Here is a 21,910-nt window from a genome sequence, read left to right as displayed (position 1 = left end):
AATATCTCTGCTGTCCACACCTGGACAGAGAAATGTACTTTTACCCAACTATTGTGCTTAAGTGCAATGTTGAGGTACTTAATTTGAGGTATTTTCGTATTCTGTTACTTTATACTTCCACTCCACTACATTTTGGAGACAAATACTGTACATATACTCCACTACATTTATTTCATAATAGTTACTTTGCAGATTTCATACCGCACCAGAACCCAAAGTAGCAATGTTTGAATTAATTTATTCAACTGGATTAAAAAAATACAGATTTTGCAGTGACCTTTGGCAGGTGTCCAATTCTTACATACTGCACCTGTAAGACTCAAAAACTACTTGTATGGGCGACTTTTTCTTTCACCAAAGTAAAATTGTAACCTAATATGTTTACTTTTACTCAAGTAGGACTTTTGTGTACTTTATACAACACTGTTAGTGGTCACGCAGCATTTCCCAAAGATTACGAGATGACCCCTTCGGTCGTTTTGGAAAACTGTTACGGAACGACCTCTGTTTTCTCATCTTTTCAACGACTCTGCAGTAATTTGTTTTGTACAAGTTAAGAGTGAAACACAGAGCTGCTTTCTACAGGCTCCGCAGGTCCAAAGTTATGCCACAGCCGTGTCAGTATCTCTGGATAAGAGAGGTTATTGCATAGTTGAAGCGCTCTGAAGCTCAACGGTCAAATATAGGCCTAGTGTTGGGCTACGTATTATGTAAGGCTCCTCTCACTTTACTCCCTGAATGGGAGGAAAGGGGACAAAAAAAAAAACTTTGACTCACTGAAGTTGTGTGGAATGTCAAATACCTTATAGAAAGAGGACATATGGAAGTCAAACAGAGGCTGCGTGGTTTGAAACTTGGATCTATACAACAAGAAATTCCTTTGCGATTAAATCTCTACACTGGATTTTTTGTCCTCTCAACTAAGCACATGGATACCTCACATGACTTATTCCTACTTATGGAGGAGCCGGTGTAGGAGAGAGGAATGTATGGCCCCGGTAATAAAACACCATCGCCTCCTTCTGTATGTCTGCGACAGCCTAACTTGGATATAGCTTCCTTAACCGGAGTTTAAATCACGTTGTGCAAGGGCCCCACACCCACCCTGATAGGACACTAAAGGGTCCCTGCTGCAAATCACCTTGTCAAATGCTACACAAAAAGAAAATAAACCCCAGTTTGCTTCACTTGGTGCTGCTGGATGAATGGTTCTCTGTGGGTATCATTCTCCACTGATCACACACACACCCAACTGCACTACAGGGACGCAGGAACAAGCCGACAGCTGCCTACAATGTGCAGATACCGCTGAGTCAACAAACGCGACCATAAAAGCTTATAAAATAAACATGTTCTGTAATTTTCTCAGCACATGTGCCTGGTGTGGACATTGCATATTAAAAGCTACCAGAGAAGAGAACTGGCTCTATCCGCTCTCCGGAGCATTTACCAGAAGCGAGAGGGAACCCCTATTTAGCAGCGAGCTCTGGTTTCATTCCCAGAAATCCTTTCTCCTCGCCCCCATCCAGTAGCCGAGAGGAAAAACTCGGCCCGAGGGGCGATTAGAGGTGTCACGCGTCAGACAGCGATTGTGTAAACTCGCTGGAAACCTTTGGGGTCAAGCTCAGCAGAGATATGCAGCAGAGACGATGTCTGTTAAGGTCATGATCATACCAGCGCAGCTTGACTTCATGTAACTGATACCGCTCGACATCTGAAGACAGCGGAGACGGTTTTATCTCAGCTGCAGCTCAACCTCTGTCCAAACGAGCGATTAATAAAATATATGTTAGCAGTACGTTTTCTGATCACCATCCAGACATCTTAAATCCTCCTCCTGAAGGATGTTGGGATCGGGCAAAAGTGTCCCATCACGCCATGGATCAGAGAGCCAGCTGCTTGTTCCAACAGACACAAAACCCTTTATGATATCACATAACAAAGTACGTTTATTAGATTAATATATTTATGATTGGTGATTTGCGGGTATTTCCGCATGCGTGACAGGTGTTTGTGAACGCTGATAACAAAACAAGCATTGGAAGAAAAACAAACCTGACTTGTTTTTCTGCAGTTTTGGCAGATTCATGCAAGGTTTTCTGGTGGAGAGTGAGAGATTTATGTAGTGCTGTAACTGAAGGCAGGCAGGAGGCCAGCGTGTTGCACACATGGCCAAAAGCTGCTCCGGGTTACATACTGTAGAGTTATTGGCAGCAGCCGGGGGCTCGACCAACCACTCGACATTCACCCCACAGTCTCCAACATTGTACAATTAAAGACCTCGTTACCCGTGTTTTACTCTGAATCTCTCTGTGCTTCCTTTACGTAACTTTTCAAAGCAAACATGATAAGACATACAGAGCATTCAGAGCTGTACTGTGTCGGGAATATGTCTGGTCATGCCCTTTCAGTGACTCAGCATGCACTATCTATCTGTCAGTCGCCTCATCCCACCTCTTTTTCCCTCTTACTTTATTGTGATCGCTAGATAAACCGGGGCCATGACCAAGTGCCTGAAGTTCAGCGGCTTTTATTGGTTATTACACAACCGTCATCTGTACATAACCACATTCTTACAATGTATGCCACTCATGTCCTTACACTCAGATAACACCTGTTAGACAAATTCAGACCCTCTGTAAAAGGACACTGTAAAAATACTTCATTACAAGCAGAAGACAGAAGGGTAGGGAGGCAGTCAGATAGCTGCAGGTCGCCTGTGTTTGCGTGTGATCGTGTATTTGCCTTTAAGTGTAAAGTGAGATGTGTTTGTTTGCTGTTATGTTGTACACTGAGCTGTGTGTGCTTTGACAAGTATCCCTCCAAGACAAGTAACCTGTTGTAACTTGATGCAGAGGAGCTCATTCAACCATTTTTATATAAGTTTGAGTGGTTTCATTTACTGTACAGTCCCGTACCGTGTCACATGTGCTCGTTATACAGTAGGTTTTTAAAGGAACAGTTCGCCCAAAAAATGAAAATTCAGTCGTTATCTACTCTGTCATTATCTACTCAATCCCCGTGCCGATCGAAAGTCGGGTAAAGTTTCGTTGTCCACAAGACATTTCTTGAGCTTAACAGCAAAACAGCATCAAGCATTCTGCTAAAAACTTCAGTAGCTGGTGGCTCTTTTTAAAACATGAGGCCAACAGGCACAGTTTGATATTTGGTAATCAAACAAAAGACTTAACTCCCACGTGATTATTATTATTATGCTCATTAATTTAGTAAAATATATCATTTAGCTTATCTTTTTATATTTTGGTATTCATGCACAATTGGTTAGTCAGGTATTTGTAGGAAAAGTATAGCCCTGTACAAAACATTATAATGTGTTCATATTTCATTTGAATATGTTTTTACTGATTCAGATTTAGATATTTAAATGAAAAACTTGCTTTCACCTGATTTGTAATGAGGTGAAACATCTTGACTTTTCCCACACATTGATGCTAACTTTGTCTATGTTTAAAAAAAGGTGTTTCGAAACCTTCCAGGTGCAGTGAGCGATTCTGCAGAATAATAATCAGTCATTGTTATCTCATTCTCAGACAGTAATACTGTTAACCATTAGGCAACAGTTGGCAAGTCACCAACGCAAGCTCGAGATTTGGTGGCTTGCACAACAATTTGGCAACCCGAGCGTCAACGATACTGGCCAAAGTGTTGAATGTTGGGTCTGTTCCCAGGTTGTCAAGTACAGCGTGTCAGTGGTTAATGTTGTTAGAATGAGGGTTTTGAATTTGTTAAAGGAATATTATGGAGGATTTGCTGGTGGGCTCTTCTCGATAAAGAAAGTTGATTGTTGAGTCTCATTCCCAGGTCGGGTTGGTGGCTCTTCAACCCAAAGTTATTTGACAACCTTTTTCAATTCATTCAATGATTATTTTATATTCATTCGATGATTATTTTATATTAATTCAATGATTATTTTATATTCATTCAATGATTATTTTACAGGCCAGGCAGGCAAGACACTTCCCAACACAACAAAATAAGAAGAAAAAGAAAAGCGAATGCTATCTTCAGTATTAAACATATTGTTGTGCTTATCAGAAACTGCTCACTGATTAATGTGACTTGATGGTTTATGTTACAGAGAAACGTGCACATTGGTGCATTTCTGACTGGTGCAGAGGTCAATTAAAGTTTCTTTCATGTTGCACAGAGGACGTAACGTGTGGAAATATTCATTTTCAAAATCAGTCTGGCCTCAAAGCACTATCGCTAAACAAAACACAACAGTTTATCTGTCTGCAGATGTCGAGCCGTAATATTATATAAATGAGCTGACAGCAACCAAAGCATTGTTCAGCAGATTGATTGAGACCATATCAAAAGTCAGCATGATAATGGTAGCTGTGATAAGGTCTGACCCTGTGGTCCCTGGTACACTAATCCAGCTCCATGGCACATATTCAGGTTTCCATGGGGAGCTCGTTCCACTTCAGCACACACAGACGATGATTTTTCCACTGCAAGAATCAGGCATATGTCACGTCTTTTTACTTATTCACTTATCTAATCTGTGTTCAGAAAAAAATACTCAAATACAAAATGTTGCAGTTCGGCAGATATGGTATCTTTGAAAAGTGGAAACTGTTTTTATGATTATTTGGGAGATATAATAGGAAGTCACCTACATATCAAGATAAAGGCTTTTACGTATAATAACAGTTATTGTTGCTGAGACATGGTTGCAGTAAAATGCAGTAATTTACTAATAATATATCTCGTAACCTTTGCTATACAGTCAGATCTGTCACCCTACACTGAGTCTTTCTAATCTTTCAACAAATTGGATCGGTCAACAAACCTAATGCACAAACCAACCTCAAATAATAACACTGGGCTGATCTATAATCAGCTGTATGTACTAAAAGGCTCTCAGGGTCTTACATACATTGCCAGCCACCTTACGCGAACACACAGATAATCGAATCCAGCCGTGTCACACCCAGAAACATCCCAGGAAAGGCAGCACACAAACACAAGCTAAAGTACTGACCAAACTCCACACACAGGTGCACTCACATTACCATAGGCCCTGTTTACACCTGGTATTAAAATCCGTCTTTGATTCCTGCACTACTTGCACCTAAACGCATACATTTTTTTAGACAATCGAACGTGATGTTTTTTTTACCGGGTTTATGCACAGAAAAAAACTTTGTTAGGGTGAGGATCCTGTTTTGGTCACCCCGACCACAAGGTCTTGTTAAAAGCACCTGGTTTGTTGCCACAAACATGGTAGGTAATGGCCTAACCTCTTGTCAAAAATATCATTTTTTTTGTTACAGCACAGCTGGTCTCAAGGTCTCCTTTAAAAAATCCAGTGGTGTCACCCTTACGAACGTTGAATGCAGTCTTGAAGTGTGGTCACTGGCTTGCCTGATTTGCAAAGTTAACTACCAGATTTTTTTTATGTTGGCGACTGTGCTGTTTCTACACAAAGAAAGTAATAACTTAATGTATAACATTTGCCGAATTGACAAGAAGGTCCAATTTATTAAGAGTTTGTCATTTATAGTGTTTCAAAACATCTATAAAGTTTCTCCTGACTCAACATCTCACAAAATTGCCGATTTTTTAAGGGAGTCTGTGGTCGACTGTGGCAGCAAACTCTGCCTGCTGGCAGCTGGCTGGCTCTGCTCTGTACAGGGTTAATTATATCCAGCTTCAATGCCCAGCACAGAGACACACTTTTAGCTCTCGAAAATTCACAGCAGCGGTGATGCTGGCAGCAGCACTGACCGTGAGTCACCTGTTTTGCTCACAGAGGTGCTTCACTTCTGCTCTGGTCAGACCAGCGAGCGATGAGGAGAAGACTTGTGAGAGTGTGACACACACACACGGCTGCACACATGACGGCAGGGGCCAAACGTGGCTCGCTGAAGAGGAACGAGCACGATGAATCACAGAGTGGACAATGACCAGAGGTGAACTGGTGGAGGGTTGTTTCTTTGAAGATGTGGAATTTATTAGTTTTAAGTGAAATGGACGACTTTTCCTGGCTGTTCACTTAGTGTGCTTCACTCATGTGTTACAATAAAGAGCAGGATTCAACCAAGGGTGTAGATGCACAGGAAACATCCCCTCCAATATATAGAACATGTGAGTTTGTCCCCCGTTTGTTGAGGTAGGTGAGTAAGTGTGGTGGCCAGTAAAGGTTCAATATTTAAGAATTGTCGAATTACAAAAATATAGGGCAGCACATCACCAGAATAACTTCTAACTGCTGCTAACCATAGCTGCTGTTAGCTCAATTAATCCTGCAGCTAGCGGTTGTATAGGCTGACTCTGCCTGGACTGGGAGCTTGGGGGCACTGGGGGAGCGTTGGTGTTGTTTACTATCAGACTGTCACGTCTTAAAGGTACATTGTGGCTAGGGGCTAGCTGGGTAGCATGCTAACTTCAATATATATCCCTGCAACACAATACATAGACGTCATTGAGATGATATATTTTTCGACATTTTTTTCTCAATGTCTTTTTCTTTCATAAGTTAAGATAATGTTATTCATGGGGGAGTACCGCTAGACCTCCCACTGAATATGTATCCCCCCCAGAAATGTTGAAATAAAACCTATACCTGTGGCCGAGTAAGTGCCGAGTAACCGAGTAAGTGTCACACTGACTATGCTGAGTCTACATAATAACTACTTATGCAATGAAAAAAATTGACTAGAACTTCCAGCCTTCATACATCCACTGATGTTAAAGAGTATTTAAAAGAGTCTGTTGGATTTAACACCATCTATCAGTCACCATCAAAATGCCTCCTTTTATTTTGAAATTCAGTAGAAAGCCAGCCACTCGGCCCTGCTGACTGGGTGGCCTTCTCTGTCTCTGTGCCACACCAGTCAGGGTTAAAGAGCATGACACACTCCAGCAAGCGAATAATCACCTGCAGCCAGCAAGGACTCAAATAATCTACGTGTCAACACTGCTGATAAATAAACCCACCCCACACTGATGACCTGCCATCTTTCACTGCTGCTGTTGTTAAACCAAACTCATCCTCAGGTTTCTCCTCTCCTGCAACACTTTTTAGTCTTCTTGTGGTGGACAGAATGCAACACAGCTGCTGAGGCAGCGATGCTTTGGCTTTTTGTCTGACCATCTGTTTCATGTTAGCTTTATGATATATAGGTTGCTACCCTGACATACCTCCACAAGCAGTGTTTCGAAGTCAACTAAGGTAAAAGTAACATCAAAATCTTAAGGAATTGAAATGATTATTTTTCAGGAGATATATACTGCTGTGTTGTTTAAGGCCATGGTGTTTATTGTCTGAATCCAGTCAGAGCTTATCTTCAAACATATTTGACTTGAACTATTTCCTGTTTTCCTCTGTTAACCCTTCTATAAACATTAAAGATTTTATTAAAATTATCATAATAAAGTTACAAAAAATACTCAAAAGTGTACTGCCTCTAAACCAACACGTACACTACACAGAAGAATAACATCAGTGTACAGGAGACAGCAGCTGCCACATGCAGACATCCTGTCAAACAAAAAAAAAAGCCTTCCAAATAAAGTAACTTTGGAGGACCTTAAAGCAACATTTTCACTTTCCTGCACACAGCAGTGACAGCTGAGTGCAGTCTGACTCCAACCTCAGCTGCCACGGTCCATCCACTGTGATCACTGGCCTTCAGGCTATTTTTCTGCAGTTTTCAATTTCAATAATTACAGGCGAAAATGGCTTCTTAAAAAGGATGACCCTGGGCACATAATACGCATCATGTCAGCAGCAATGCCAAGGAAACAATTTACCACACACTGAAAGATGATATTCTGTTCTGTATGGCTGTTTATGAGGGGGAAAAAATCTTTAAACCACGGCCTAACAGACTTAATATTATTAGGTGGGAGTGCAACTCTGGACGGACGGAGGGAGGACACAGCAGACAGCATTATCATGAAAGTCATGCCCTTTTTTTACAATACATGACTGGTCTGTGAACCCAGACTCTGTTGTTTGTTAGCTAACACAATTTGTCTCCTTTAACTATCTTCTGCTGATTAACTGTGTATCTGTGTATCCACACACACACAGACAGACACACACAGCCACACAGACGGTTTCATTACTGGATGTCTGCCTTTCAGACCACATGTGGCGGACATGCATCTCTTCATTGTTTCCACGAGGGAGCTGTCAGTGAACCGACTATTCCTTATTTACTGTGTGTACTATATTATAGTTCGACACGGGTCTGTTTTAAGTTATTTCAATTTACTTAAAGTGAACATGCTATGCAAGTAGTAAGCCTTGGTAGTGAGTAGTAATCTATATATTTTTAATTGTGGAAAAAAAAAACTTTTAAAAGGTGCACTCCGCAACTTTTTTTACAGGCCTATTAACAGACAGAGCTTTTGATACAAGGAGTAACAATTTGCAAGAGCTTACATGAGTTTTACATGTGCTTTAAAGGTGCAATGTGTAAGAATCATATAAAAAATTAACTAATATTATCAACATAATGTGAACAAATAAGTTTGGCATTATGTCAAAGACGCCTTTGAATTGTGTTTCTGAGATATCTTCTGAAGTTAGCATGCTAAGTAGCTAGCTCCTAATGGCTTTGTACCAATAGTAAACAACACCAACACGCCATCGGTGTGCGCTAGCTAACTAGCTAATGGCAGCTACAGTTGGTTTCTTTGGTGATATGCTGCCCCCTATTTGTTTAGAGTATGAATTCAACAGGAGGATACTTCTTAAATATTGCACATTCAAAGCCAAATGTCTACATTTTTGTTTATAGACATTAGAGCAAAACCAGCTCATATTTTAAATAATGGTGGTGATCATAGTCATACAGGTCAAGAATACAGAACTATAGAATCAAAACTGTGACTAAAAAGATACATAGTGCACCTTTAAGGGAAAAAACAGCTGAAAAAAGCCCAAGTCAACAAAACTTATCATTTTTATTGACCAAATGTTACAGTTCCACTGTCACATCCTACAAAATACAAACAAGTTTGTTCATACAAGCACTGCTTGTAATCGTGTACACACCCTATGGGTCTTGATGCAGACTGATAGATGAATGACCCACTGACTATGGCAAAGTGGTTCCTCACAAACTCATAACCTATGTACAGCTTCAACGCTCACTTACAAAAAAATAAATAAAACGTCACAAAAATAAAGAAAACATTTTCTTGATACTAAATTGTCCTCTGACTAGGCTGCAATCCTTAATCACATGCTGCCCCCTAGTGGCACACACTAACTCCTGCCAGCTACACTCCAAAGAGGCTTAAGTTTCATGCTGTAAAAAGAGGAGAAGGTCACAGCCATGAAAATGACAGCTTGCCCTGCGTGTAAAGAAGCCTCATCGACATTTCAAAAACATTACTCTGCTCGACGCAATCCATACATCAAGGCTGTAACCACAGACACACTCATAACAGTTTGTTTACAGTAAGAAAAAACAGACGCTTGTACTGAAAGCATTTGTGTAACTCACTCAGGAAACAGTGAGCCCGTCATAAATACTGCAATCCAAGCCTTGTTAGGCAGCAGCGCATTTGATTTTTAAATGAAACACTTGGTTTTGACATTCAAGAAATTTGATAAAGCAACAAAGTGAAGATTATAAAATATGTGAATGAACCATTTCAGTTAGTATCCAGTCATACATGAAAACATCTGGACAAATTCACTCAATATTACCACTTCCAATTAAAGTACGTGATACACACACACACACAAAAAAAAAGATATTTACCATTTATAAGAGCATCTGTTGCACAAGACGTGAAGAACTGACCGCAGCAAAAACTTTGATACGTATACATTAAAAAAATAAAATAAAAACTCCACCTCCAACTCTGATTGCTCATTCATCTAAATACTGGGGTAATGTAGGTGACAGGAAGTGACAGGACATGATGATATAAGGCTATCTCTTGAGTTCATTTTTCTCAAATGGCTCACTATCCAGAGCACGCCACTTCAGCAAATCTAAACTGCTCTTTTCTGCACTCATTGTACTTTAGGTATTCCCAGATTTGCATATTAGCGAGAACTGAAACACTGCGGCTGTGACGTATGGCTTGAGGTTCTGTGGAGGGTGTGGAGGCATGTTCTGGGTGTCTTCGTAAAAAGGTGTTTAAAAAAATATCTCTATATTGTGCTTCCGAGTATTACTAAGATTTACCTCCATCCTGAAGGACACGTGTTGATAAAACTCACAGAACATAAAACCCCTCCAGGTGATGCTTTAACAACTCATTAGAATGACATCTTGAGATGGCAACACACAGCATGACCAACCACTATGTTAAAGTTTCTTTGAAGCCAGTGATACAGAGCAGCATCAAGCACACTATAACTCCTTCTGTTCTCTTAAAGTTACTGGATGTATTCAGGGTAGCGGGATAAAGCCAAGGTCGGGTGCGTCACCCAGAATCAGGGTGGTGCGGCTCAGCGACGGCGAGGGAGAAGCCAGACGGAAGGCTGGGTTGATGGAGTGCAGCGAGTCCCTCTCCCTCTTGCTGCTTCTGCTGAAGGGAGGGCAAGGCGCGAGCATGGGCTGGCAGGCGTGCTGTCGTGAACAGCTGGCAGAGGGCGAAGGTTCTGGGGAAGGTGCTGGCGCCGTGCAGGAAACCTCTGGACCCAGAGGGGTGGTCTTTGGGGTACCAGGGGGGCACAGGCCATGAAAGTCAAAGGAGTGGACCACCCTCTCCAGCACATCCTTGGTGCTCTGAGTGCACTGTGTGAGGAGGAAAGACAAAGACAAGTCAGGCAAAAGGAGAAAATGGGAGTTTGTGTTGAGAAAGGCTAAACAGTTAAACCAGGACAAACGTAAAAAATTCTGCAAATGTCATTAAAATGATTAGTTTAGAAGCACAGTGAGAGCAATGATAGCACTGATGGCGGCATTGTGAAGAAGATTCAAATGGAGATGCATGGAAGAAGTGAGTTAGATGCAGACGATGCCACAAGAGTTTAAAGTGAAATATGTGTGGAGAAGCTGCTTCTTCATGTGATTCTTCTTGTCTCTGATAAAAGTAGAAAGGGAGGAAAAGTTTATGCAGACAAGAGTAAGATCATCAGCCTTCAAAAATAAGCTCCATCCCATCGTGAGTGAGTGAGCAAACGTTAATGACAGGATGGTAGTGAAGCATGCACATCCACAAGTAAGGCCACATCCATCACTGCACACCAATCACAAGATCTGCCCCAACTGCATTTGGGTTGAAGCAAAAAAGATCTTAGAAAATAAACAAGCTGTTTAGATGAGCATGATCCCAAACCTTTAACACAAACTATGTTATGAAGAAAAGACGCAGAGGTGAATGGCAGGTGAAGAGATGTTCAGGGTGATCGGTTGAACCCTACTCTTACCATCGACCCGTCTACATGCAGCAGTGCCCTCAGGCTGTGCAGGACAAAGCAAAATCCTGACAGTTCTCCTCCTAGCAGGGTGGAATGGATACAGTACAACACTGAGTGTCAAGTCTTTCCACTAGAAATCATGTTACAGGCATATGAAATAAATAAAATCATCTGTTCACCAACTTTTTGCAAACACCTTAAAATCTTCAAATGAAGATGTGAAAGAAATGAAGACACAAAGTAAAACTCAAAGCAGAGACAAAATCCCAAAATACAAAAATAATGTTTATTTAACACGTAGAAGAACACTTTTTAGGTGAATAAAATGTTTGTAAAAATAGAAGAAGTAGATTTAAGAAAATAAAGCACGACATTTCATTTTGAGTGACAAACGTATTCAAGGCATGTGACAAATGATCTCTGATAAAGTGCTGATAAATCTAATACAAAATATGATCCATTACCATTTGCATGTCTTACTCAAAAGCAGTAATTAAGTCCTTTGTGTGCTTACACCTTCACCACAACATACAAGCAAACCCCATAGAACAGTAACAAGGAGGTAGTTACAGCAACAAGTTGAATTTCTAAGCGAACATAAAGACAAGTGAAACATCAAAAAGGTGCAAGGTGAATATTTCTGCAGCAGTCTGACAACTCAGCAGCTCAACAATGACCTGAACAAACGGTTAAATTTCTGTGCTGTAAAAACTCTTAAAACTCCTTCGCTCTCTTTCTTGCATTATTAACTGCTCAATGAAGCCAAACTTTTACAGGGGCTTTCCAAGACATGTTGTTCTGAAGCTCAAAGAACAAATGACACAGCAGTATTATTTCAGCGTGCTGCACAGTGATAAACGACCTCTTCAGTAGAGGTCTCTGCTGAACGTCCGCTCCAATTAATCATTTCTTCTGTGGACATTTGGCTTTACATTGTGTGTCAGTTCAACTCCCTAATCAGCCATTCCTCACTGCTTTCTGGTGTCATAATAATACGTATAAAATGTGCAGCTTCATAACACTGAGCACAGATTCAAAGAACTGCATGTTCACAACTCTACTTGAGGGACTGAAGCTGGAAGTCTGGAGGATGAAGGGGTGAACACACAGAGTGGAGAAGGCACACAGGGGGGCAGCCTAACAACAACACAGGGACTACGGGACAGTCAGGACCTGGGAGGGACCACAAGCTGGTTCACCCTACCATGTGAGCGTCGTTCTTGGCGACGAATGGAGGCAGCTCCATCTCCGAGGCAGAGGGAGCAGGAATCGGCTCATCGAGAGGGAGGAAGCCTCTTCTGTCGATCAGACTACAGAGCAGGAGAGAGGACTGCGTTATGGTGTATTTAAACATAACTGCACAGGTACAGTAACAGATAGTATTATCAAGTAAATGTTCATGACGTATTTTCACTAATGGTGTTCAGCTGGAAATGTTTTTAGACCCTGATGAGTGAGATAGAAGGTGATTTTTTTAAAATGTGTGTGGGGTAAAAAGCTTGTATGGGATGGGGGCATGCATACTCACCTTGGGGGCATGGGGCCACACAACGTCGCACAGCAGTTGGTTATAATACTGTTATAACTGTACGGATTCCCAGACTCCTCTGCAGCCCTTTTACTCGACCAGGAGCCCTTTATCTGCACAGTAAATACATAAACAGTGAATGGATTAAGTCTATTGTTACAATAATGAACTGAACTGTACCAGATAAAAAGGGACACGAGTACTTACATCTTCATTTGTTGTGAGGTTGGAGGCTACTAAGTAAGTATGGAAGCCTGAGAGGCCCAGAATAGACCAGATGGAGAAGAAACAAATCACCAACTCCACCACAGTGCACAAAGAGTTAAGGAATCATAATCTGAAAATCAGCAATGTTTATTTAAGACAGACAGCATGTAAAGCTGATGGCTGAAATCTATGACATGGCTGAACATGTGTGTGCAAGCCGTTTTCGTTTCTGTTACACGGAGTCATCTTTTTTCCCCAAATCATACTCAACATGATTGGTCAACAGGAGTTGGACTACAAACGTAAACTGGCACTCTTCTGATACCAAAATCTTGTGCTTGTCTCCAGATTCTGCATTCATATGCAGATATCTGTTAAAAGAAATGACATTTGTTTGAACCTTTTTGAAATATACTGTACAATTCATCACAGTTAACATGATAAATTTAAAGCTGACAGTCACAGTTAATGAATCTATTCACTGGTGTTAATTTTAAAATGACGACTGATGCAAGAAGTTGCTGAAAAAAAATCTAATCAGATCATCTGCTCTCTGAGGCAACCAGTAAGGAATACAGTTAACTTAAACACGCGCACACACACCGAGTCCAACAAGATGACATATTGTCATGCATATCGTGCGTACCATGAGGAAATTGCCAAATCGAACCACTCTGTAGTCATGCAGTCTATATTAGTCCTGCCGCTGACATCATCTCACAAGGACATGAGGCAGCAAACCTTCTGCTGGAAAGCCATCTGCCTAAAAGCACTGCTTTGCTGGATGCTAACTCTCTGATCCTATTAAGCGGGGGCTTAGGCCGAGGAGCAGCGGGAAATGCTTTGTTAACAGTGTAACTTGTGTTATTTCTTGGCACATAACCGCAGCAAATTTTAAAAGATCTCATCCATCTCATAAACAGCATGATTGTGTGATAATTTGGTTCGTACAAAGGATATCTGCCAGGGCTCTCTTGAATGGCTTGAACAAGGCTTTTAGATGCTTGAGAACCTGGAGAGAAAAGAACAAATCGGAGAAAAAAGCAATTTTAAAGTTGTTTTTGATAACATGAGGGGAACATCATATGACTGCCGAGTGCACTTGTGTCGGTTCATTAAGTGAGAGTACTTACGCAGGGTAATGTGTGTGATGACGCAGCCAAATATGAAAGACGTCAGAAAAGACAAAGAGATGATGAAGCTGTAGAAAAAGCGGTAATTGCGCTTTCCCACACAGTTCCCCACCCATGGGCAGTGGTGATCAAATCGTTCTGTGTGTGAAAGAGCAGTACACATGCCAGAGATTAGAGACATTGTTACAGTAGTTGTGATGTACAATAGCAGTAGGGCTTAATAACACCTAAGAGGATGCACATCAACTTAGGTCTTTCCTGTTCCACTGAAAGTATGGGTTCACATTTTTTAGGTGTGTAAGGTGTCCATATGGTCGTTGAAACCATTTTACTTGCTGTAATCATTCATCCTGTTCATTCTGACCCATAAAGGGATCCCTTCCTGATGTGATTCCAATGTTAGTAATAAGGGAATAAAATCACTCCTTGTTTAGTTCAGCTAAAGGTATTGTGAGGCTTTAGGACCATCTATATACCACATTTAGCGCATACATGTTGATTTGGCGGTTGACTCCTTTCCTACAGATGTGTTTTTTTTCTGCTGTGTAATGTTTGACATCATCAACGCGGTAGAAATAGACAAGTATTTAGATACCAGAATACTTAACTTCAAGGTTTGTCATAGCAATGTGGTGGTAAAGTTCGATTCATCTTACCACCTTAAAAGAGCGACTAAATCCTGGTTAAATTTAGCAACAAATCTGCACTCATGTCTAAGTATTGTGTTACCATTTCATGCTGTACTCAATTGAATGCATTTCTTGTCACATTGTTTTAATTTATTTTCATAATAACCCTTAGGGACGGGTGTTGCCAATTAGCATCTGCTATAAACACTATGATACGTGCATCGGACAGCTGTTCCAGTTTGTCTGTTCCAGTCAGTCTTCTGATCGGAGCTGGAGCTGATAAACTTTGTGACTTCTGCAGAGTCATTTGGTGCCAATTGTACCCTTTCCCACAGAGGCCAAAAGCCAGATGCTACTGGGTGTTTTTGTCCAGCGTGAAAGGGATGTGAGTAAGAATAATCAAGAAGGCATCTTCAGTCTCTTTTTTAGGGTTGCTATCCCTCCACCACAAGACAGCAAGTAAACACAATTGAGTTAAACACAAAGAGGGATCTTTGTACTAAAAATACTTTAACTTTGTTAGGAACGCACTTGATTTGATTAACTCAGATTGCTGCGGCATCGTACTTGATACAGCTAAATTTTGGAATACACTTTTGCATAGAAGGAGGTCTGTGGATTGTCCCCCATTTCTTCTATTGGAATGGCATTAGGAGAGGATCATTCAAGAAAGGAGGAATAATTATAGCAAGCAAGATACTACATGTGGATATGTAAGTATTATTTTAAGACAGACTTGAAAAAATGTGAATCTATCCTTTAACAGAACAGACCTTTGGGGCCGGCAAAAGAGACACTGCAGTCTTGAGTTTAATTTTGCTGAAGGTTCTCAGTCAGTCAACTAATTTGAAGTCTATCTCTGAGGTATCACACATTCAAAACACAGATCAGTGGGTTAAATATAGGAAGCATGAAACAAACAAATGGGCCCCTCCTGCCTGGCAGTATGGTATGTTCCTTTTGGCAATGATACTAAGTTGTTGAGTTTAATTAGTCCAGTTGGCTTAAGTGGTAACTTCCCGCCAAGTCCTTACCAACACAGTTGTCACACAGGCTGCAATGGGAGGTCCGAGGAGGGCGGAACGTTTTACAAGTGAAGCAGTATTTGAGCTTTACCACCTGCTGGTTGATGAGGACCTCCTTGGTTCGCGGTGGGGGGCGATACGTAGAGGATCCTGAGGTATCTTAAAATAGAGAAGACTCACTAAGACTTGCACACTTGATTAAAATAGGTCACCCGTGAAGCACTCAAATGAAACAATAAGGGGTGAAAACATATACATAAAGTTGTGTCTAGCTTTTGTGCTCTTCAACTATGACAGAGAGTAAGCTGCTTAGGTCTTGGTCCGCTCTTCAACAAGAGACACGCGTTCCTCAGAGATCCCCCATATGGCAAAGCTCTTCTACCCCATCTGTCTCACAGCAAGTATTCAATTCCAGGGTGTGCCTTACCTATCTGCTTCTCTATGTCTGCTGCTTCATCTGGGGTGGCCCTTGGTAGGATGCCAGGATCTGTAAAGCTGGTTCTCAGCAGGGAGATGACCACAAACATAAAAAGCACCCCACCAATCACAGGTATGAAGACGGTCAGATGCTCCACCAGGAATGGGCAACTGTGAAAGGAAAAGATCGTTAATCCCCAAGTACATTGTGACGAAACACCGCTGAAAATACAAAGGAAAAAAATGAAGCAAGGACCTTTCGTGATGCATTCACGGACCACCGGAAACAAACACACAAAAAGGACATTTCTAGTTACTCACTCGAATGCAAAGAAAAGGCCACATGTGACAACAATAAGGCCCAGTGTCAGAGGAAGGACACCGCTCTGTCTGGCCAGGATGATTCGTCCATCGCAGAAAAACCTGTTCTTCCCGGGGAACACTTCCCATTTCCTCCGCGGCCGCTGCGCACTCTTTCCGGCGTGGTTCTGTGCGGACGAGGGCGACACAGACAGCGCCCGTGGGTCGATCTGCTGGTACTCGCAGTTCTTCATCATGTAAACAGCACCGACACCCTTCGGCGGTAGCTAAAGGCACACACGAAACTCTCTTTTCTCGCCGCGTTTTCGAGAGACAGTCCTCTCAGGAGTCAGTCATTGCACACTGATTTTCTGCTCGTTGGGTTGGCGTCAGTTGCCCATCCTGGAAGCTAACGCTAGCTAGCTAACGGACCAGCAAAGGCATTCTTCACCGCAGCAGAGTTTCACGAGCTGAAGCAGATCCAGAGTTGACTCGAGGTTAACTACCATCTTTGGTAGTTACATTAAAGCCATTCATACACGTTGCTACTCATTTTTTGGTTATATTAGCTCGTCTTTTGTCAAGCATTCAACACAAACAGACGGGGTCCGGCTCAAGCTTCTTGCGGCAGTTCACGTTTCCTTTTCTTGCCGTCAGCCAATGTACGTCACGGTGACGCTGCTGACGCACTCAGCCGGGACTGACCGCTGATGTGTACGTACAGGAACACAGGAGGCGTGGCTGCAGATGATGTGTAGATCAGTGGTGAGCAGCAGGACCTGTTCTGCGATTATCTGCGTGGACTGGCACAGAGATAGAGGTGTTGGTGTTGTTGTACTTATACTGTCTGCTACTTTATACGTCCTCTCCACTACATTTCATAGGCATATACTGTACTTTCTACCCACTACATGTATTTAATGATAATAGCTGATAATAATAAATTAAAGGGGGCACTATGTACTTTTGGAGAAGAAATTCAAACTCAGAATTTTAATATTTACAATGTTAATGAGGTAATAATACAAGCTGAGAAATAACCCTAAGCCTATTTTTTCCATAACTGAATAAACAAGATGTTCTCAGAGGAAAAATAAGGTCCCCAGAACACTGTTTGAAGTTAGAAAGGTGGCAGGGTCCGCCACATATAAACAAAGTATAACAGTATGAAATTATGTTGTTCTTTAAGGTCAGTTTGTTTATTTAGTTTGTTTAGGCATAAAAAAAAAATCAGTCAATGAATTTCTTCCCCAAAACCACATAGTGCACATTTAAGTTATTACATTTTGTAATCAACTTTTTAAAATTACTTAATTTTATCGGCAGTCAGACACACACAAAAAAAACACCTGATTCCAAAAATCAGAAAATTGCTGAGTATCGTATCCAATAATCAGCCTGGCTGATAATCAGTGGACCCATATAACACAATATCAATATACTTATACATTGTAGTGAAAAATTTAAATGACAGCGTCATTTACTTTTACTTCTACTTTAGATACTTTAGTACATTCAGATTTAATATCACTATTTAATATCAGATATATCATACATTTAAAATGTTATATTTTAAGAGTACTCAAGTACTTGAAGTGCTATTCGTATGGGTGACTTTCACTGTTACCAAAGTAATATTTTAGCATGATATCTTTACTTTTACTCAAGTACAACAATTGGGAACGCCACTGTTCATTGCAAACAAGCAAAACAAGTACAACCAAAATATAATCCTGATGTGTGATGCCAGGAATGCTATTGGTCCCTGCCACGTTTGGAACTCATTAGTGGGGAAGGGGTAGAGGTGTCCATTTGTTTGTCTTTGTTAAATGTATTTATAGCACAAGACTTAAAGAGATGTGACATTGAATCATCATTCAGACTCTTAGTAATTCAGCCCATCTTACAACTGTAACCCATATTCAAAATATTTACTTCATATGGCCAAAACTATCATGCTAAAATCTATAATGTTCACCAGAGAATGTGAGAGAAATCTATAATGTGAAACATCTTATGTTCTAGTTCAATTTTATTTGTCATACTGTATCTATATCTAATCTATCTATCTGTGTCTGTCTGTGCTTGTTTGTAGAAAAATCCTTTCTACATAAAAAAAGAAACTTTAAAGGGTTAGATGGTGCACTAAATTCTTTCATGAGTGACACAAACCTCTAGCGGTTTCAAAGAGATGTCTGCAAGCATTAGGACTAACTCTGGACTTCACGTCTGTGCCAATTACAGTGCAGTAAAGGATCCATTTTGTAAGTAAACCATGAAAGAAAGAAGCCGAAAAAACTGTGTACACAACGTGTAAGGAGACGGAATGGATTTTGTGTGAGAAAGAGTTAACACACATTTAAGTACATATGTACATACAATGTAACAGTTTTGCATTAATGCCTCAAGAAGGGTTGCCATAACATGAAAATAAAACACAATTGAGGACCCTTTGACAGCAACAAAATCTTTATTTTATTTTTTCATTCACATCCAAAAATCCCAATTTATAAATTGGAAAAAGTCTTCCAAACATGCAGTGCAATATTAAACTGCGTAAACAAAAATGGATGCTTTAGCAAGAAATAAAAATAGATTTTTTTTCAAGTACAACCTTCGTCTTCCCAAGATTTACAACCAAACAATGTTCAGTTAAATTTCAGATGTATTGTACATATGAGTTTGTTCTTAAACACATTAACAGACAGATGTGCTGAATCTGATTTGTTGGCTTTTGCATGAATAAATCGGCATCAAAAATGTAATCATCTCAATAAGTTCTATGTAGGACTGAGCGACGTAATCACAATTTTTTCTGACAAACAAAATGTTGCATTCAAGTTTATTTACACAACTATTTAACAGTTACTGGAAAACAAAAATGGACTATTGATGATGTGTGTGGATTGATATCATTTACAATATGGTTGTGGCCCAGTCCTACGGAGAAATATTGCTGGTAAAGCTCAGCATGACGTTTTAAGTCATGTCCATGGCAAGAAGTTACAATGCAGTGCGAGGCCCACCACCCAGTAAGAGAGGAAGTATCCCAGGATGCTCTGTGTGGTTGTAGAACAGGTGGTGAAGTGTGGCAGCAGAGCGACGATGGGGTTTTGAGGTGTGTGCTTGCATCCATTTCTGGAATGAGTCTGTAGCTGCACGCTGGGGTTGGATGTCTTCCTTCGATGAAGCAGCGGTTCATTGAGGAGGAGCAGATGAGCACTTATCCAGAAGGGCACAGGCGACGAGGACGCCATGAATCTGGTTAGAACCTAGAAATGTGGATTGGAAATGGGAATGAGTGGAAATCAACAACCAGACAGATTAAATCTTTCACGTTCAATAGATTAAATGATTTACTTACCTGTACGTGCATGCACAATGTTCCAAACACCAGAAGTACTGTTGAATGTACGACATACACAAACACTCTGGGGTTGAACAATCCTGGTGTGGGCTTGTCCAACCCTTTATTTGTCTCCCAAAGTCCGAGTCTCATACACAGTTCTGGATTCGTTTGAAAATATGCATAAGCTGCCATTATGCCGAGGGTAGCCATAGGTAGAGCCAGGATAAAGTTCGGTATCTGCTTTAGCTCGTAGTAGCGGAGGAAGCCCACATCCCAGTATACATCCTGGATGTGAGAATAAAGCAGTGGAAGGGGTCTCATGCACCAGAGGGGTGGTGGGCCATTTTCATCAGGCACCCGGTAGCCCTTCCGTTCAGCCAGCGACAGAAGGGCAGGGGGGATCCGTTCCAAAGACACGGATGGTGTGCAAAACGTCCTATACCCGTAGTACTGGAAAGCACAGAAGGGAAGAGCAATAATTGCAGTTCCCAAGAGCGAGGTGAGCAGGAGACGGATGATGACCCAAATGTAGTGGAAGACTTTGCTGTGGCCTTTAATTGTCGTTCGATATACACGAATCTTGGAAATGGCATGCAGTGATGGAAGATACAGCAGAAACCCAATATTAACAAGTCCGTTAGATCGTGCTGCAGTGGCTATACTGAGGGCCAGACATGCTCGGAAGGTGAAGCCTTTCTCCAGGAGGAACAGACCACCAAATGTGAGCGCGGCGAACAGGCTCTCTGAATACGCAGCGGTCATGAAAACATTAGCAGGTGTGATGCAGTACAGCAGGCTGGAGAGCAGAGCCAGGCGCCTGTCCTGGAGAACTATTCTACTCAGCGCATGCAGGGCCACCACACTCAGCAGGAAGAGGGCACTGTTCCCCAGAGCCACAGCCACCAGCAAACGCCCCCGCACGCTCAGCCAGCTGCTCAGGGGCCACAGCAGCGTCTCTGCCAGGCCGCGGAGCACGACGGGGTAGAGGGGGAAGAAAGCGAAGTTGTGCTCGTAAAGGTATCCCCTCTCAGCGATGAAGAGGTAATGCTCGGCGTCCCAGTGGGAGAGGCCACCCAATAACCACTCCACTGTAGAGTCCAAGTAGAGAGGCTCCTCTGTCCGTGGGGGCCTGAACGCATCAGCATCATGGTCAGGGATGGCAGCATTCAGGACAGCCTGAGGAGGAGTATTTTATATTAAAATACATCTTGAAAATAAACCACACAGGTGTACAGATACTCTGTGTTAAGTAGGTCACAGACAAACACATGTATTCCCCTGAGCACTTTTCATTAGCTACCACGCACGAACAAGGTTAGTTAATAATCAGGGGAAATGTACCAACATTACGTTAGAGCTATAAACTGGAAGCTTGATTAGCAAATTATAAGAGTCACAACACCCCAACTCGCCTGTAGCTTACCTGCAGAAACAGTGACAGAGCCCTGGTGACTGTGGCAAACTCCACGACTGCTCTGACATCCATGGTCATTGATGTGACGGACAAAATGTGAACAAGCCGGTTGTGACGGGCCTCAGCATTGTCGCTGCTACGAGACAGTCACCGCTGGGTTCGTCATGTTTTCTACCACACATAGCTAGCTAAAATAAATACCCGGGGAAATTCGTTTCTGCGAGTTAAGCGTCTTCATCGGTTTGACAAATTTAGGAAAGGATAAGTAGTGAATTTACTGGACGGCCACCCGTCTCGTAGCAGGGTTTGTTGTCGCTCAGGTGCAATCTTTGTCCTCACATCCTCCTCCTCCTCCTCCTGCTGCTGCAGCCAGACTCGCTTTCGAATGGGACTATTCACTTCCGGTGTAACGGCAGAACTTCAAAATAAAAGCGCCTGAGCCAAGATGAGGAGACGCCTGTTCAGTGTCTCAAAACTGCACCATGAATTTAATTTAAAAGAAGAAATAGCTTTAATGACCATGAAATTTCTATCATTTATATTTGA

The 21,910-nt window shown here is 41.6% G+C and overlaps 2 protein-coding genes across 3 annotated transcripts; both read right to left on the bottom strand.

Moving 5' to 3' along the window:
* Positions 1–8,924: 8,924 nt before the first annotated feature.
* On the bottom strand, positions 8,925–17,267 carry zdhhc18a (zDHHC palmitoyltransferase 18a). Of its 2 annotated transcripts, XM_073485743.1 has the most exons (10): positions 16,623–17,267; positions 16,312–16,472; positions 15,894–16,043; positions 14,231–14,368; positions 14,058–14,109; positions 13,098–13,200; positions 12,891–13,003; positions 12,567–12,672; positions 11,372–11,442; positions 8,925–10,736 (listed from the first exon to the last, which is right to left on the bottom strand). In XM_073485743.1, exons 1-9 carry the CDS (start codon positions 16,856–16,858, stop codon positions 11,401–11,403), a joined length of 1,101 nt encoding a protein of 366 aa, XP_073341844.1. In that variant the 5' UTR covers positions 16,859–17,267; the 3' UTR covers positions 8,925–10,736; positions 11,372–11,400. The 2 variants fall into 2 exon arrangements, with proteins under 2 accessions (XP_073341844.1, XP_073341843.1); XM_073485742.1 differs by lacking the exon at positions 11,372–11,442 and having other exon boundaries at positions 10,293–10,736; positions 16,623–17,265.
* A 1,785-nt stretch (positions 17,268–19,052) lies between these two features.
* On the bottom strand, positions 19,053–21,723 carry pigv (phosphatidylinositol glycan anchor biosynthesis, class V). Its single transcript, XM_073485394.1, has 3 exons — positions 21,374–21,723; positions 19,966–21,126; positions 19,053–19,873 (listed from the first exon to the last, which is right to left on the bottom strand). Exons 1-3 carry the CDS (start codon positions 21,440–21,442, stop codon positions 19,586–19,588), a joined length of 1,518 nt encoding a protein of 505 aa, XP_073341495.1. The 5' UTR covers positions 21,443–21,723; the 3' UTR covers positions 19,053–19,585.
* Between the last annotated feature and the right edge of the window lie 187 nt (positions 21,724–21,910).

This window comes from Pagrus major, chromosome 17 (genome assembly GCF_040436345.1).
Source record: "Pagrus major chromosome 17, Pma_NU_1.0".
In the NCBI taxonomy this organism is placed as follows: Eukaryota; Metazoa; Chordata; class Actinopteri; order Spariformes; family Sparidae; genus Pagrus; species Pagrus major.
The sequence above is the reverse complement of the archived record's forward strand: the minus strand, read 5'-3'. Positions and strand labels throughout refer to the sequence as shown.

Excerpts from the sequence above, each read along its gene's own strand:
- zdhhc18a (XM_073485742.1), bottom strand. The coding sequence starts at position 16,858 with ATGATGAAGAACTGCGAGTACCAGCAGATCGACCCACGGGCGCTGTCT. Across the intron at positions 16,473-16,622 it reads GGCCTTTTCTTTGCATTCGA|TTGCCCATTCCTGGTGGAGC; the intron begins GTGAGTAACTAG and ends TTCCTTTCACAG. Across the intron at positions 10,737-12,566 it reads CCAAGAACGACGCTCACATG|TGCACTCAGAGCACCAAGGA; the intron begins GTAGGGTGAACC and ends CTCCTCACACAG.
- pigv (XM_073485394.1), bottom strand. The coding sequence starts at position 21,442 with ATGACCATGGATGTCAGAGCAGTCGTGGAGTTTGCCACAGTCACCAGG. Across the intron at positions 21,127-21,373 it reads CTCTGTCACTGTTTCTGCAG|GCTGTCCTGAATGCTGCCAT; the intron begins GTAAGCTACAGG and ends ACTCCTCCTCAG. Across the intron at positions 19,874-19,965 it reads CATTGTGCATGCACGTACAG|GTTCTAACCAGATTCATGGC; the intron begins GTAAGTAAATCA and ends CCACATTTCTAG.